Source organism: Aulonocara sp. 'chitande type north' Nkhata Bay, linkage group LG12, assembly GCF_057382095.1.
Source record: "Aulonocara sp. 'chitande type north' Nkhata Bay isolate Kocher_YH1m ecotype deep benthic linkage group LG12, A_spYH_male_GT1.1, whole genome shotgun sequence".
Lineage (NCBI taxonomy): Eukaryota > Metazoa > Chordata > Actinopteri > Cichliformes > Cichlidae > Aulonocara > Aulonocara sp. 'chitande type north' Nkhata Bay.
Genome location: NC_141355.1, coordinates 32,995,241 through 33,013,969, shown reverse-complemented (window position 1 = coordinate 33,013,969; position 18,729 = coordinate 32,995,241). Strand labels below are relative to the sequence as shown.

Here is an 18,729-nt window from a genome sequence, read left to right as displayed (position 1 = left end):
TATGACCGAATGACTGTGAGAACATCCGCAGTACTGTGTAGCCTAACAGCTGAGACTTAAAAGAATGGATAAAATAAAAGTGGATCTGTTAAGGAGAATACAATACATGATGTATTACAAAATTTATACTTCTTTACCATGTTGTTTTTCTAGTGGACTGTACACTGGAATCAGGCAATAGAAAAAGAAGCCAATAGGAGGTCATGATCCCATTAAAATGTCCAGGAGATGCAAAACGGTATACAATGATTGTCACAGGAAACTGATTCAATGAGGACTGTTTTTAAAGCTCTCTATAGCTACATGTATTGCTTTTTTATTCCAAAGAAGTAAATGAGGAAAAACCAACCAAATAACCATACACAAATGAAAAACAAATCAAAACTGCTATGAAAGAACCACAAAAGACAAAATACACCTTACAGTCAGTAATGTTTTCTGCAGCTTTTCAGGCCCTTTTCTACAAAAATGTTCTGTAAGCCAAAGAAAAAAGCACAGACCAGTCAGATAAAAATGGTCATTTCCTAATTACACAACATTATGGTCAAAAGTATATGGAATTGCTTCAGGAGTGGTATTATAGTACGACTGTACAACCCTTTTTGTATGAGTTCGTTTTTTGCAGGCAATAATAACAAATGGAAGGAGCACAAAGGTTACAAGGTTCTTCTGCAGCTATCAATGCCATATAATTACACTCTGCGTCATGCAGTTAAGTTTCACATAAACATAACATCAACAGAGAACAATTACAAAGCCAATGTAAACTTGACCGGAGGAAAGCACTGATACTCCAAGTTTGCTTCAGAGCCCAAACTAAGCAACAAAAGAAAACAGAGAATGCAACATAAAAGTAAATTCAATGATGTCAAGGAAAACATATAGGCACTGAAAAGGTCATATAAGCACAGCTTACAAAGATAATAAAATTTACACAATGTATACAATGTTGAAAAAACAAATCACCAGAGAAATATGTTGTACCTTGATAAAAACACAAAACAGCAATATTTGGTTCACGAAATTAGCTGAGGGTGCGATGTGGACTTTTCAGACGGAAACACACCATGGCACGTTGGTATAACTTTCTGCTTATTTTAATTCATTATCCATTATTTATAGCTCATATTGTGACAGTTATTTTCACGTGTGTATCTTGAAGAAAAATTGAATTTTTCAAGATGGAGTATTTCACTGCAATACCATTTTTTTGTGTATGTATTTTAGGATCAGCAGTTAAAATAGAGACTGGCAATAACATTAGGCAAAAATAGCTTTTTTCACTTAAACCGATCCACAGTTGAGGCAAATTATAAGACCCGAGTACCATCTAGTCTTACAGTCTACACCTTTTTATTTTAGCATGGTTCTGATAGCTTAAGATAATCTGATCCTTTAAGGTAGAAAAGATCTTAGTCAAGATTTAGTTCCAGAAAGTACCCAGGTGGCATAACACAACGTAATTTGAAATGAAAATACCTTTGACGCAATATCAACCTCACTTTTTGACTAAACTGAAAGTACACAGAGACACATGGCAGACTTCTTCTGTAGTCTGATCTGCAAAGAATGCCACTAGTGGTGAATATTTCAACAAAACTATATTTTACTTCTGATTAATAGGAGGATACCATATAATGGTATGCTTTTTTTTAAATAAAGCATACAAAACTTCATCACACAGAAAGTAAGTGAATTCAAAGTGAATAATAAGCATGAAATAAAATGAGGTGTGCTTTGGGGTTTCATTTTTGGTTTAGTGGTTTAGCTGATTGAATAAAACATACAGTAAGAGCACATTATGTTGGCTTGGGTTAAGCAGAAGTATGGAAAAGCCATGTATATGAAATAGTTGGACAAAGGAGAGCAAAAGGCTGAAAATCCCTAAATACTTTATTTCTGTATGGAAAAAGAAGCAGTAATAATGCTCAAAGCGGAATTAAATCTGTCTCATAAGTACGGATAATTTCGTTAGATGATTCTAAATGTAGTATTTCACGTGTACCTGTGTGTCAAAATTTCAAATTTAGATGTGAAGAATAACATCATTAAAAGCTTGGAGAGTAAGATTTTTAAGATTTAAGATAGACTTTCTTTTGCTAGAGATGCTGTTCTGCAGCAAATACAGCATAAATTAAAGTGTTTCTTTTAAGAATCAACATCAAATAGACCCTTATCTAAAATACATAAAAGAGATGAGGATTATATCCTAAACTAATTCAGGTCAGATCTGTATTCCTGTGTGCTGGTACATCTAATTGGGGGGGAGTGGCTTGGTATACTCCGAGGACCAGTTTTTGGTTATTTTTAGTACCTTTAGTACCTGTGGAGAGCATATATAGAATAGCTATTTTTCTGACACCTGGATGGCAAATTAGTTTTCTAACCTCAACAGCAATTCATATTCAATTCGTGAATATATCTGCAGGCAAATATGAGGCGGTCAAACAGTAAAATAGGCCGGAGACATTATATCAATTTAATCCAATCATGCTAAGTCTGTGGCTGCAAGGTCACGTATGAAAAATGTGTTTTTGCCTAATTTGGTACCCCAGTCATGAAATTATGCAAATTAAATTTTGGATAACCTGAAGTCCTAACACCAAGTTTTGTGTCACGCTATAGGTGTGTCCAGGTTCAGTGGCCATGTTCTTGGAAGGTTGTAAAACCTTATTTTTGGTTATGTTATGACTTCACTTCCTGTTTGAAAATTCTGATTGACTGCAATAAACAGGCACAGAAAAAATCTCACGACTTTTGGTGTATAGTTATCTCTACGCACTTTGCTGAAGGTAGGAAAAACTGAAAAAATATTAATAAAGCCCAGTTTTTCAAAAGGGGGTCTCAAGTCTATGGAACTTTTTTGGTTTTTAATAAATCAAATGAAAACTTATTGCCCTTAAATTAAAAAAAAAATGCATGTAATAACTCATTTACTACTAAGTTTTTTAGTGTCAATTTTAAAGCCTTTTTTAAAAAAAATACCACATGACAGATAATGATGACACCATGCTCTGAAGACAACCCAATCCCAAAACTTCAACTATACCTTTTTAAGAGAAAAAAATGGGGATGTACTTTAAAGGTTAAATCTTGCAGTTTGACCAGCTGGTGGTCCTAGAGTGTTTATTCACTGAGATGAAACTTTGAATAGGGACAATTCTCTGCCCCTTTGTACAGAATTTAATTTTTCAAAACTTTTTATGATACAGTGTACGGGTTGGCATACAAGCCAGTGGTAGAACTGAAAGAAAAAAAAATCTAATGGATGTCTAAGCATATAAGCAAAGTATAGTGGTGGACATACTGCAGAGTAAAAGAAATGAATGAACTTTGGATTATGCTTTTGCACCACTGTTCTCACAGTTGTGTCCAGTTTAGGCACAGGTTGTGGTGTGAGGTTGATATATAGTTGTTACTTTAAAAAAAGGACTCCTGAAACGAATACAATGATGTATATAGGTTATTATAATACACCTTACCAATATGACTCAACTGTTCCTCTTGATCTAAAGCACTTCTTATTCTTGACTGGTCCTGGATTCACCCTAAACTCTAACAGTAAAATTTCAATTCCTTGACCGAAAAACTATGTTGTGGTTAAACTTCCAACAAATTTTAGTCTTTTGCAAATCCATCATAAACTTTGTGCAATTTGTAGTTCAAAACACTTATTTCACAACCTGTGGTGGCATAATAGCTGTCTTTTGCTGTGGTGTTTTACTTTCAGATGTATCCAAAGTACCTTCCTTTCCTTTCTTCCTGGGTGGTTTTTTTATGGGAGTCTTCTTTGGTGTAGGATCCAGTGGGTCCCCTGTCCTGGAGCCGTTCAAGTCCTGCTTTTCCGGGCTCTTGGCTTCAGGGGTCCCAAGGTTGGTTTTTACAGGTGCCACTATTTTCTGTAGGCTACTTGAGGTGGGCAGCTGGGGTTTGGTGGAGCCTTGCTCAATCTGGCTCAATCCAGTGGAGCCGGTTCTTTTGGCTTTCTGTGGAGGTGTGGGCTTCTCCCGGTTTGCCCTTGGTGTGGAGAGACCATTGGTCTTTGTCAGCCCTGTTCCCTCATTCCTGTTGATGCTTTGGGTTTTTTCCTTGAGCTGAGCGGCAAGCAGCGTAGCAGCCTCTGAGTTCATATGAGGATGGATGACCTTTGGGCTCTTGGGTGGCTCCTTAGGGGTCTGCTTTGAACTATCAACACTTTTCTTTTCAGGCGAGGAGCAGTGAAAATTACTTATCTTCTTGAGGGCACTCTGAACAACACCATTGATGTGCTCCATGTGACTGGGACTGCCGTGCTCATCCCCAGACTTTTTTCCTCGCAGAGGTTTGTGTTTTTTAGGGGAGCCACTGGCATCTGCCTCCTGCCCCTCCTGTATCTTCTGTCGGTCATGATGCTTTTCCTTTATTCTTTGCCACTCTTCACTCTTAGATGAGCCATCACTTGAACTTCTCTTTTTCTCCTTTGACACTGCAAGTGCCTTAATTCCCCCCTGCTGCTCAGGCTGGGGAGACCCTGTGGTATTCCCGTGTATCCATGACACCTTGGGTTTAGTGGATGGGTCTGGTGGCCGGGGTTTGGGCTTGCCAGGTGAAGGCGGTGGCTTTCCATTGCGCTTGGCTTCTAATATAGGAGTGCCATCTCTATCCTTGCCACTGTTCTCATCCTCCTTCGACTGCTTGGAGAGGCGGGCGACCAAGGCATACTGTGGCTCACTACCTTCTGTTTTGGTTACACTTGTGTCTTTCAGGGAGGTGTATTCACCAGCGTCATCTTCATCAGGGACAGATTCTGGCTTCTCTGCTGCAGGGCTGGGGCTCCGCTTGTCATTCATGGAGTCTGTGGATCATTGGCAGGTCAAGAGATGCTACTCAAAAATGGTGTTTGTTTATTTCAATCCTGATTATACGTGCTGTTGCAGCATTACATTACTTGATATGATCACTACGTTTACTGCATGTTTGCTGTTGTTCAATTATACTGAAAATAACTGGGTCAATAACTGGGTCAATTTGGCAACTTGATGATCTTACTCAAAATCCATTTTTGTAAAGAGACCCACATCAAAGAGAAACAGACTAAAACTGGCTAAAGCATCATTTGCAATTTCATAGTTCAAGATTAGAAACTGACGGAATGGGTGTTTTCCACCAAACTTTAAGGATTTAGTCACTGTTTGGATGTGTGCAATATGCTGACTTGACCATTCCATTTCCTGTTTATGCTCTTCTTGTTCTCAAAGGAGAATCTAAATTTAAATGGCATAAATGCCAACTATTATGTAGCTATTAGAGAAGTGAGTGAGTCACTGGATAGTCACATTGGGGAATATGATTATCTCGCATGTGTGTCCATACAAGATAGCTGAACTGTTTTTTTTTTTTTTTTTTTTTTTACATGATTACTCACCTTCATGCGGAACACAGTAAACTGGCCCCTCATCTCCGCTCTCAAAAGAAGAGAAGGACCCCTGGGATGACCAGGAGGAGGGGGAGTGCTGTTCAGCCACAGAGGGGGGCTCAATGAAGCTGCAGTTGAAGGTGTTCTCTGGGTCATGGTGGGCTACTGAGAACAAAAAACAAATGCAAAAGTCAAAAGGTCAGTCAGAGGTTTTTTTTTACTGTGTTACAGGACAAACAGTCTGCTCTTACTCAGTCTCACAGCAAAGTTGTAGAAAGCATTGGTTTAACTAACTCTGTAGAAAAATAGGTTTTACATGTGAGCTAACAAAGGCTCTGACACTATGAGTTTCTAAAAGCAAATGGTGATAGTTTCATACCCATTCATAATTTATTAGCTGGAGCTGAATTCCCACAGCTGACGATATTCAGATTTTCTTTAGAGTTTGCTTGGAAAATCTTAACCAACAAACAACGCTCTTTATAATATACAGTATACTAATAAAGAGCTGAATGGTGAGATAAAACATTGCAATGTTATGTGGTTGCTTACTGTCTCTGCTGGGCTTTTCTAGTATTTTGTGGGTTCAGCAAAATGAACCACAAATGGGTTCTTCATCGTCATCTTCCACGGAGTCCTCTCCCTAACAATAAGTAGGTCAAGTCATGTTTCCCTCTCACAATCTCCCTTTCACTCTCTCATTTTTCTGTCCTCAGACACTACAGCATTCTGCTAACCCTTCAGTCTCAGGACAGCTGCGCTTTCTGAAGGGTACTTAAGCTTAATCTTCCCATCTGGTGTGAACCGGACTAAACCATACTGGGTGTTAACTTGCATGACCGGCCACATCAGATGCTCCTGTTTATATTCCTGATGACACATGGGTCCATGCGTTTGTTTAGACCTTAGATAAACCATCTATGGAAGGAATCCCCTAACTACCAGGACACTGGCCAAGACTGGCCTAAAACGATTTGCTAGTTTAAGAGATCTACAGCTAGATTTTTGCAGCCTGACTTGCAAAATGTATCTCTCTATATTCTTGCTGCATTTGTATTAGTGTTTGATATGGATGCACTTTTAAAATGTTACAAAAGAAGAAAATCCAGCAGATTATCTGCTTAGACGCTGTTTTTATATTCTCCCATTATAGCAAACAAGTCTGGTTTATCTGTCACCCTAAACCAGTCTGAAGTTTATTCTCTTGCCTCCCATGTGAATCAATGTGGCTCACACCATGTGACTTTCTGTTGAGCCTTTTGTGCTTTGAACTTTTTCTCCAAAAACAACATGATTGAGTCATGTTTTCCCCTTTAGTTTGCTGGATTTTATCTGAATTTCTACTTTCTAATTTAATTTTACGTTGCCCCTTTCAATCTGTTTTGAAAGTCAAGGTTTTCCCTTAGATATATGACTCACTTGGTTATTTTTACATTGATCTAAAATGGTTCCTTAAAAGGTTTCCTTCTTTCATCAAAACAAGAAGTCTAACTCCCTGAACAAAATATTTGATTTTGGGGTTCTATTGTCTTGTTTTATGCACTGAGGGGTGAATGTCAAAACAGTTGCAACATGTCTGTCTCAACTACTTGTATATATAAAGAGGTCACAAGATAGTATTTTTAAACACAGAGGGCTTACATTTCCAGTATCATTTTAAGATATCCCCATAACAATCTGCTATCTCTATGTTTTATATTAATTAATTTATAAAAATAAATCTGAAGCCAGAATGGAACTTCAATGTAAGATCGAAAACTATTTATGCTTAAGTAAATATTTGAATTATACAGGAAAAAAGCTATTGTATATGTCTTTTCCACCACTTATGCAGGGTCCTCATAGTGTAGCAACAGGCAGACAGGCACAGACTGAAGGACAAAGGAATGTAGAACGGCAAAGATTTCAGTCATGTTAGTCAGCGATCTAACACATGGGCATTTTGCAAGTGATGTATGCAGCGATGAACAACTGCTGTCCTTAAAAATTGCTTGGTCCAGACTGTGAGTCTAGTAAGGAAGATCGCTATGCTGACTAGACGCCACTGTGATCCCTCTCTGCATGAAGGCCAACACACAACAGGGTATTATTGACCCATCTCCACAACAGAACTCCACCACCACAGCTGCTCAGTAGGGTGGTGGAAGTCTGGAGGATACAACAAGAAAGTTGATAGATCAAACACCTGGTCCATCTCTAGAAAACTGTGCACTGAATAATAATATGGTTCACCAGTAATAACAGTAAATAAAAATATACTTCAGCCTAAAACAGCATGGACATATGTTGCAACGTTGCATGTAAATTCTCATATACAAAGCCAGCGTACAGCCTACAGCCATTTGGACACTTCTGTTTTAAAAGAATGAATATATACAGCAGTATAACAGTAACTGGGTCATTCTAGTAAAAGCCAAAGTGTGACTTTGAGAAAATATTCTGACTTTTTGATTAGACAACTCCCAACTACACTGTGAGTATTGCAGCAAACACATTTGCAATACCAGCCAAACTTTGCCCGGATAAATAAAGAAGAAAAAAAGCAGCTGGTCTTAGCATCCGTCCATGAGGAAGCGTTTGGATATAGAGGAGGCAAGGAATGCCAGACAGATACGAATGTGCAGGGTGTGGAGTAAATATGCTTAGAAAGGAATGTTAAAATGCAAGCAAACAGCATTAGTTTCACCAAGAGGGAAATAGGTGACAGTGTGTTTATATAGGTTTTTTTTTATTGAGTCTAACTTTGCTAGGACTAAATGCTGTCCTTTAATTCATCCCTGACTTCTAAAATGTAGTTCCCATGCTGATAAATATTGCATTTTTCAATTTCAGGAAAATAAAGACAAATTGATTTTAAAAAAGTCTTATATTTAAAAAGAAAAGCAGGCATATGGAGGCATAATGTGAAAGATTTTCATTTAGGGTACTGTGGTTCAACTTCCATGTGTTTCCAAATGTTTATTTAGCTTAATTTTCATTGATTGTTTATTATTGTTTATAAACATACCATTTCAAAACATTGACCACATTAGATATTTCTTCACCATGTTCTGCTTTATCAGACCATTACATTTGACTGATAGGACAGCAAGAACTCAAATGGCAAATATAGGCTGACTATAAACATTTTTAAATACTACAAACAAACTGAAAATTGAATTTAGTTTCATGGGAACTTAATTTTTAGGTGAGAGCCAACACCCCCCAGCCCCCATCTCCCCTACCCCTGTTTTATTATCATTTGGTCTTACCACATCTGTTGCCACTGACCCTGATGTGGATAAATCACACTTCTGACACTAGCTGGGGTAAATTTGACCACTTCCTGTTTCCAGCCCTATGGCCCCCCTCTGGAATGTGTGTGTGTTTGTGTGTTCTGTGTGCAGGACTGTGTGGCTTCAGTCGGAGCTGGAGTTTCTAAATGTTGGCAAACCATGCTTCTGTGAGTAGCACAAATGCAAGCAGGGTAGCAAAGATTTATGCAGGACAAACGAAGGAGAAGATGAAGGTTGGTATGAGGGTCTGCCTTCAAGTCTGACTGCAACATTTTTCACATTTACTGTCTAAAACTGTTGAAACTTTAGTTTTTCAAGGCCTAAAAATAGATTTTTCTTTACTTGCATTCTTAAGAAATCCTTTTACCTACATGATTTGCACTTACTCACAAATAAGCATTAATGTCCCATAGGATGACACAGGCAACACAGTCCATGTGTTATATTTTCAAATGAGGCATAATGTGGACAGATTGTAGCTTAAATAATCAGTTGGAAAAATGAGAAAGCACATGCTGCTCAGACTTGGAAAAGAAACCAGGTCATTATGATTTAACCCCTTATGCACTACACTGACTTCAAAAACACATTTTAAAGCATCTGTCTTTTTCAGAAAACACAAATCAAAGTAAGGTTGGGAACATCTGTGTCACTGACCAGCCATATATGCTTTTAGTCTGCAAAATGTTACAAAATACAGAGAGATGATTGGATTGACAGATTAACTTATCATTTTAGAATCAGAAAATGTCAGGATAAGTCAGTGTCTTGAAAATATTGGAAATTCCATTTAACAGCGCAGCAAATATTGCTTCTGCTGTCTGATATGATGCACAAATGAATGTATTTATTGCATAGGTAATGGGAAATGATTTGATAACAAACCTTAGTGTTTTAAAATTTAAACAACTCCAAATCCAAAGCAAATAGCCATAATACGTTGACTAGTCTGACATCTGTAGAAAAGCAAAACAAAAAACGAAAAAAAACCCCCAAAGCCTGGGGTCACAAACACATCTGTCACACACCACGAGACCTCCACATGGAGCAGCAGAACTACAGCGTCCACCCAAACAGTGCAGCCTTTGATAGCTCGTCACTCACCACCATGTGGGGCCCCCAACAACCACTGGCTTTCTTTTTAATAACACAGCCTCCTCCTCAGCACAAGAAAAAAAATTCTTGTGAAGAAGATGATGGAAAAGAGTAAAGAAAATAGGGAGAAAAAAGCCCAAGTTTAGGGTCGTAATAATATGAACACATGGCATTTGGCAGTGCCAAGAATAATAATGGGCTCTAAAACCAGTGCATTCTTTTCAAATGAAACCTCATACTCGCCTGGCAGCCACCATACACTTTTCAACCCTATTCATCTTCTAGGCAGCAGCCTAAGGTAGCACTAAAAGAAAATGCTTACACTGATTGACAGACATTAGCGTCATTGTCTACATGACGTTAAAATTAACAACATTTGAAAGCACTGATAGCCACTAAAACACAGCTTTTATACCATCTACGTATACTGCTTACACAGAATATCATTACATTCACTGGCTTTTACTGAATCTAATAAAAATATACATTTTAGCAGACTGTGCAAGAATCAAAGACAACGATTACAGAGAATACAGAAGCTTCTGGTAGCACTGTGGTGGTATATGAGAAATAGTTTTCGGGCTCACCGACTACTTTGGGCAGTTTCTGTCTCCTCAGTGGAATACGGGGAAGTTTAGTGCTGATTCTGCTGAATCGTCCACACAAGATCCGTTTGGCTTTTTTGCTGTTGAAAAGGGATGACGCCATGGAAATCCAAATGAATCATTCAAACTAGGCATTTTAAACCTGGCCCTCTGCCTCTTTTGAGGGCTCAGGGACTGCTCATATTGCTATTCACAATATAATGTCAATATATAAAAGCTCTTGAAATACAATTTATGTGCATTTATTAATTTAACAACCTGTGAGAAAATGTACAAAGAAAATATTTTTCTCTGTTTTTATAACCAGGGCAGGCCTCCTAATAGAAACTCAAGCCCCTAATGTGGACCGCTGAGGTGAAGGCACCTATCTGTCACTCACTTGTGGTTGTCTTTGTGCCGACAGAGGCAGCAGCAGCACAGCAGTGAGAGGAGGACAATCAGTAAAAAGGAGACCAAGGTCCCAGCTGCAATCACACCCATCCGCTGGTTGGGCTCTGAAAGACAAAATGCAGGGAATGGTGGGTGTGCCACAATGTGTTGGTGAAGTCTGAATACCAGTTTCAACAAATAGCTCTCTCAGTCATAGCTAAAACAAAAAAGCGTGGCATGTAGGACATTATTACGAATTAATATGAAATCGCATTGAAGATACCATAATATAGTGTTTAACTCGTGTATTTGTTAATCTGGCAGATTTGACAATAACTGTAGATTATAGCGCTCCCCCCTTTAAAACCAATTGGGCTTTTGTTGTTGATTTTCTGCAATTAGCTTCCTCCTCTCACACCCTCTTTGTTATAGACCCTTCATCATAACTCAAAGATTTATTAGCATTCCTCCCACTTGAAGTTTGATACACCCCAAAGACAATCAGTGGTGTATTGTACAGTTATGGGCACCATTTAGTATTGGGAAAGAGAGACAAGCACCAGAAGAGAAGTAACACATAGGAGTAAAAAAGCAATGAGCCTCGGGTTTTACGCTGTCACATACGTCTCTGGTTGTTGGGTGGTCTGTCCTTGACATGTTGTCACCCTCAATTTGGAATGGAGTTGAGGTAAAAGTAGCAAAGGGTTAGTTTATCACTGACCAACTTGCCACCACCCATCATATTCACTAGCCAAAATTCATGCAGTCTTTGTGTGTGATATTCTCCACGTCTGCCTCCAATAATCTCTTTCCAAACAGTATTTTTTCTCTATTCTCTGTATCCATTCCAGTTTCTCATTTTTCTTTCCTTTCCTCTATCCCTTTCTTTTTTTTCTTCCTTCCTTTCTCTCTTCTGCGGCTGGACAGGAACAGAGCCAACAAACACAGCCATAAAAAGGACACCGGTCTAGGTCTGGAAACACAATCAAGGCCCTTTGGTGTCCCACTACACACACTGACCTAAATAGATGTATTTGTTGCTACTCAGCATATACAGCCAACTATTAGAAATTTAATATGCAGGCAGTATTGCTGGCATGTAATTTACAAATAAACAGTTCAGAGCATTTGAATTCTTTTGGTGTGTACAGTATAAAGTAAGAAATATCTGTTCAAGTTAGGAGAATAAAAAAGACCCACTAGTTTCTGACATACTCGCTAACCGCAACACATCAGTTAGCTCATAAAAAACTAAAAGTAAAAATAAAGATTTTCTTACGGAGATAGCAGGCACCAGACACAGGATCACAGTTCTTGTCATGGCAAGAGCATGTCTGGTTACAGTTGATTCCATACTGGCCAGTTGGACAGGTCATATTGCAGCTTGACAACAGAGAAGAGACAGAAAACATCTGCTTAATGTTGTGTCTGAGTAACCAGTATGTTACATGGAACAAAAGAAGAAAGAAGGGGATAACTGGGATTAGCTCCATATCCCAATCGTTTCTGCTGTGTTTGAGAGAATTTTGCTTTCTTTGTTCCTAAATTTTATTTTATTCGTTTAAACACATGCATCAAAACACAAACTCAACCTTTTAAGTCCCCAGATATATAAATGTGCTACAAACATCATATCACCACGTTCAACCCTTTGCCACTGCATACTGTACAGCTGTCAAGGGTATAAACAAGGCTGTTTTTATCTTTGAGGTGTCGTTTAACTTACTATGTGCCATAAAACCCGGGGTCACAGAGGCACTCTCCGGTAACAACATGACAGATGCCATTAAAACAATGACTGCAGTTGTTTTCACAGTTCTCGCCATATGTGCCATTGGGGCAGCGCACGTCACACCTATCACACACAGAAAGAATGTCTTGATTACACATAATGTCATTTTAAAGCTTAGAAGTATGAGTCATGGTCATTACCACAGTGCCAGAAATAGTCTCGTAATAGCTAGTAGTTAAATATTTAAAAGGAATACTAAACAACAAAACAGCATGCTCTTTTCTTTACACATTTGCATGTGCGCACGTGCGTGTGTGTGCATTTTTTTTTTACCTGTCCCCAATCCAGCCAGGGTTACAGTGCGAACACTTGCCATAGATGGGCTCACAGTGGTGACCATCTTTACACGTAGGACACACTTCCTGGCAGTTTTCACCAAAAAAGCCCTTGGCGCAGACCTGATCACACCGAGTCCCATTCCATCCTCTCTCACATGTAATACAGCTTCCTCCTGTCACTTTACAGGGCTGCTGGCCTTTGCAGTGCCCACACCTGGTGGCAGCCAATGAAACACAGTTTTTTTTGTCTCCTCTTATCTAAATGTAATGAGACAGCTCAGTGATCAAAATCTTCATGAAACCAGCTGTATTAGTTTGCTTTAGATTCTTGCTCTAATCATTTGAAGGCGATAAACACTGAACCGTAGCAGTACTTGAAGCAATTGTACTGCACGTTTCTTGTGTTGTGACAATGATTGTGGGACAATGTGAATACCATTACCTCCTGAATACCAATTTCCATTGAATCTCGCTTGGGCATTGTTCCATTAAATTAGACATGTTTAGATTTAAGATTTTAGATATTAAATCCTCTAAAACCCACAGACCTGCAATATCACATGGACCAGGCATGGAAACTCAACATTATGCATCTGAAAAGCTCAGAATTTCCTGTTTAAATAATGGTACACTGCTTTCTGCCTACTTTTAAAAAAAAATAATAATCCCACCTGATCCTGCAGTTTTGACCATAAAATCCAGCAGGACATGGCTCCCTGCAGAACTTCCCACGGTACCCAGGCAGACAGGTACATGAACCATCAGCCTGGTTACACTTGCCATAGAGGCACTGGCAGTTTCGCTCACAGCGTGGACCCCAAAGCCTCTCCCTGCACTGGCAGCGTCCCGAGAACTGGTCGCATGGTGAATTGTTACAGTTACACTGGAGTGCACAGTTCCTCCCAGTCCAGCCAGGGTTGCACAAGCATCGCCCTGTCATCACATCACAGATTGAATTGATGCTGCAGTAGCAGTTGTTGTTGCACTGAGGACCCCAGAAGCCAGGATAGCATGTGCATTTTCCTGTTTCTTGGTCACACTTGCCCTTCTGGCAAAGACAAACATTCTCGCATTTAGGTCCCCAGCGATTGTGGTTGCAGGTGCACTCGCCGGTCAAATCATCGCACTGGCCATTGGGGTAACAGTGACATTCTCCCTTGCAGTCTGGTCCCCAGTACTCTGCAGGGCATTCTGTTAAAAGACAATGCAATCAGGAGAAGTTCTTACAGAGTCTAAGACTACAAATACTAGTAAAACTGGAAGGTTGTACTTAAGCGCAGTAGTGCTTTGAGCTACAAACACTGACATTGGAACTTTGTGTAAAAGCATGTTATGATAACTAATTTGAGAGAAATATAAGAACTAGCTGATGCATAAAGAATGCCATTTATTATACATGTATTTGGTCATTTGGTCATCATCCAAAATCTTGAAGGTACATGAATTCTGAATACCTGTTTTTTTGGACTAGCCTTTGCCAACTTTTTAAGATATTTGTTGTGTCAATAAGCAATATGTTGAAAAACTGACTGTCGAGAGTACTATACTGGAACATTTATATTTAACATGTAAAATGTATTTGCTTAATACCAGGAATGACACAAAATGAAAAATAAAGTGAGAAAAAAATTCTTACTGGTGTTACAGCTAGCTCCAAAGTATCCATGACGACAGCGGCATTCATTTGGCCTGACACACACCTCATTGTCCTTGCAGGTGAAGTTTCCTTCACAGAGGGCTGAGGTGAAAAGTATAGGCCATATTATTCTATTGGTGTGCACAATGAGCCATATGACATACTGCCAAATGTTAGCTCTAAGTGTGGTACATACGTGTCAGACATTCAGTTCCTAGCTGCCCCCATCCACTGCAGCACACTGGTGTTGATGATCTGGGGGTAAAAGGTACAGAATGAAAGGGGGGAAAGATGAAGCACTTGATTAAAATAAAGCAAAACAAATATATTTCAAGTGACAACATTCACACGAAGTTCCTGCTTCTTTGGCTTTGTGCTTCTTACTGATGCAGCTGTTGCCAAATTCTGCAAATGCAAGCAGAATGTGCTAAGCATATGCATTACACATATGCTTAGCACATTGTTGTATAATTACCTCAATATGGTTCATTCCAATTTCTACAAGACACATACACTCAAAAGCTACTAGCTCCTGAAGCTCTACAGGCTTTTCTGCCTTCCCCAGCCTGTGATGGAGTGTGAATATTCAGAGGCAAAGTTTTGCAGACAAGTATTGGGCCTAACAGGAAAGAACGGCTGCATGTCCTCTTCCTCCCATGCTGGTGACCTCTGTGGGGCCCCTGCAACACGTCAGCTTGCCCTAAATTGTTTGAAGATGGCAGTTTGTGTTCAGTTGATGGGAAGGGAGTAGCACAATTCTATTATCCTGCCAAAACCGGCACGTGTTCAAGATCATTGGTCAAACCTTTGAATTACTTGACTTGTATGGAAGGAAATTTTCCAAAGAATCTCTTTTTTTCTTTTTCATACAGTTTTGTTTAGATTTTTTTTTGTTTGTTTGTTTTGTGTTTTGTTTTTTGTTTTTTCCAAGTGTGCCACACCAAATTTGGACAAACTGTAATCAACCCTTTATAATCGACCCTTTGTTAACCATTAACATTAATCCAATCCATGCCAGAATGCAGAAGGAGAAATTACCTTCACTGTTTAATGGAATTAATTTGGTCTTTACATGCTGTGTGCTTTTCATTACCACAGAAAGAATGCACGGACTACTTTCACAGACGACCTCAATTGCTGCTTTTTCACTGATTTGAAAAGAAGATTTTAGTGCTGAAAACATCACAAAGCCAGCAACTTTTTGCATTCTCAAAACACTGTTAGGAACACTTGAAGCTAGAAAACAATGACTATTGAGGGCACCGGCAAATGATTTTAGGATGTATTGCCATTAAAGCCAGATTCAGCAGTTGATTTTCCACTATGAGGAGACATATTGGAATGCTGATAGTTGTGATAAATAATGAACTACTTCCCTCTGTTCATATGATTCAGGGCTATAAAAATAGAACAATAAATGGATAGTGGGGGAAAAAAAGACAATCTAATGGTGAGTTCAGTGTCATGAATGGTGAAAAGTGCAAAGAGGGGCACAATATCAACCTTGTAGAGCAATAGAGGTCATGTACAGCATGCTGAAAACTTCATAGAGCATAACAATACTCTAGAACAGAATTTCCTTTCTGGCAAATGACAACGTTTTGCCCAGTGAGGCAAGATGACAGCACAGCTTTAGCTTTTGAAGAGCAGCTGCTGCTGACTTTCTATCTGAGTGCACAGGAAAATACAGTGTGTGGCTTTTCAGATAAGCTATTTCCCCCCTCTCTCGCTCTCTTTTTTCAAATAAGCTATTTTTGGTCCGATAACATTTTCAACATAAAAAAAGTAAGTGATAACTTTTAAGCTCATCCATCCTAAAGTAATCAGCTACAAGTATATGGTTACTTATCACACATTGTTTAGAACATACTGGAAAATGATCCCTGGATTACATTTGCTGTTTCTGGCCTACCACAATTTACAAAATTCAAAACATCAGTTCGAGCTTGGATACTACAGTCAGCAATTATGGGCTTGGATGTTTTTCTTTTACACAAGTTACTGAAAGGCTCAGGAGATCACCAAGAAATGCCTTTAGGATCACTTACTTTTGCTTTTATGACAGGATTTTAACCTAAATCCTATCAGTTTTGCGTTTCATTAACTCCTCCAAAATCTGGTTCTTAAAAGTGCATTATCAACCACACTATTAAATAGTGCCACGAGTGCTGTAAGGGTCTGTAAGAGCGCCCTCTTCAGAGCAACAAAAACATTTCGGTTCCAGATGTAGCACACACATCTGTATAGCTATGCTTTTCTTCAGTGGACTCCTCCTCTTGCTATCTTGCTATGGCTACACTGAACAGGGAGCGCGTTATATGTAAGGGAGAGGGGGTGGTGGGTCGACGTGACATAATGCATAAAAAACAAAGTGTTTCTAAGATCTCCTGACCTAAAATACGTATCTTTTAAATACTAAAGACGGCGGATGGCTTCACAAAATATTCGGCGACTTTGGAGGACCACTATTTACGCACAAGGCCACCAATGGAAACGTCAAATTTATAAAGTTACGCATTTTTCCACAAAACAAGAAATAAAAAACACTTTGAATAACTACTTATTTCCCAACTCTAGCGGAACCTTTTTGAAGGAAGTTCCCATCCCCCCGAAAATGGAGAATAAGAAGCAAAAAAATGTCATCTTATTGCAAATCTTATTGTACAAGCTGATTTGCAGTAACAACAAATCGAATAGCTCCCATTTTCCCCCTGCATGCTTACCCGGGTACTTTGCACACATTCCTGCCTTTGGGGTTGAGTTCTTGGCTGAAACCGGAGCAGAAGAAAAGACAAACCAACGCAAGAAAAGTAAAAGAGTTCTTTACTTCCATTGTACAAGCAGCATCATCCTTCTAGACGCCGTATTTACACCGCATTACCCTCATCCAAAAGTTACGACGGCTGGGTTTCAGTGTTCTTTGCACACTCCAGTTTCTTTAATGCACATAAAACGAATGCGCATCCCTTTTAAATAGGCTAATAAATCCTTAAGGTGTTTTAAAAAGTCTCGCCACCACCTACGCCATCGAGAAACTTTCCAAAACTGACCAGCGACGGCAGCTCCAACCGCAAAGGAGAAAAAGTCATAAAGCCAAAGTTGCAATCGCAGTAGTCTTAGTGAACGTCTTTTCTCCTGTTGTGTTACTTATTCCTTGAAAGAGGTCATAAGCCACATGCCTCCAGATTCAAAATGAATCAAATATTTTTTTCTCTTGCCAAAATGTGTCCTCGGAGCTTCTGGGAATGTGTAGACTGTTGATAATCTTTACAAAAAAATAAAATTAAAATAAAGCAGAGTGTCACTATGTCGCTTTTGTTCCTCTCGAATGAGACGCGCTTAATCCTTAACTTTGGTCCTCTCTTGCGCTCTCAGGAGTGGCAGAAGGGAAATTCCTGATTTGTTACTCTATCTTTGGCTCAGTGCGCCATGCGTGAGCCACCAAATTTACATAAGCCTGTGCGCAACAGGGTCTGATTGAAGGAAAAGGGTTAAAAAGAAATAAAGAAAAAATGTATTGTGCTCCGTTCTTAGATTTTAACAAACAGTAGAGGTAATTACCTATATTGATGACATTTAGTGGAAATATTATATTTATTAACAAAAGTTATGTACATAGATCATCTTAGACGTTGACTTATCAGATTTATAAGTATAATTTATAGAAGACTACGCATTTCAACCAAACCGTATTTTAAAGTAGTTGGGTTTCTTTTTGGTTTTTTTTTTTTATTATTGTGTGAGCCTTTGTGTGGCGGCTTCAGGGGGCAGCAGTGTATTACCCACAACTGAGACAATAGCTCCCCCATCTGTCAACATGAACGTAGTGATGCTGATAGACAGTACCCTGCATTAAATCCTCTAAGTGCGTCGCACGTAAGTTGAACATATCACTTTTGTATGAGTGATTTTGTATCCATGAATTCATTTTAACAAACTGCAGCACTATACGCATTTCACATTCTTGTCTATATAGCAGTGTCTTCTGTGAACCTAATTTTGACTAAGTTGTGTCCTACACATTTACAACATATTGCTTCGTCGAAAAATGGAAAACAACTGCTGAAAGGATGGAAACGCCCAAATGGATACTAATTTACAGGTGATAAAACAAAGTTTTATCCAAGAAAACTTGAGTAAAGGTCTGACATAATCATGATCGTGCAATGCGCCCATTTCATAATAAAGCATAATTTTTTAATATAATTTGGATAATAACATATGGGTACTATTTATCTATGTATGCAGACGGTGTTGTTGCACGATGCTAGCAGACAGTGCATA

General features: G+C 38.9%; 1 protein-coding gene across 1 annotated transcript; it reads right to left on the bottom strand.

Annotated features, from left to right (window-relative positions):
* Nucleotides 1-294: 294 nt before the first annotated feature.
* scarf2 (scavenger receptor class F, member 2) lies at nt 295-17,947 on the bottom strand. Its single transcript, XM_086315204.1, has 11 exons — nt 17,169-17,947; nt 14,642-14,700; nt 14,446-14,547; nt 13,481-14,000; nt 12,805-13,023; nt 12,466-12,594; nt 12,019-12,122; nt 10,750-10,864; nt 10,353-10,450; nt 5,405-5,560; nt 295-4,834 (listed from the first exon to the last, which is right to left on the bottom strand). Exons 1-11 carry the CDS (start codon nt 17,276-17,278, stop codon nt 3,672-3,674), a joined length of 2,775 nt encoding a protein of 924 aa, XP_086171330.1. The 5' UTR covers nt 17,279-17,947; the 3' UTR covers nt 295-3,671.
* Nucleotides 17,948-18,729: the final 782 nt, after the last annotated feature.

Bases quoted from the DNA above. Each gene is read 5' to 3' on its own strand.
- scarf2 (XM_086315204.1), bottom strand. From the start codon at position 17,278: ATGGAAGTAAAGAACTCTTTTACTTTTCTTGCGTTGGTTTGTCTTTTC. The intron at 14,548-14,641 runs GTATGTACCACA...TTTTCACCTCAG, and splicing joins AGGAACTGAATGTCTGACAC to CCCTCTGTGAAGGAAACTTC. The intron at 4,835-5,404 runs GTGAGTAATCAT...AATGATCCACAG, and splicing joins TTACTGTGTTCCGCATGAAG to ACTCCATGAATGACAAGCGG.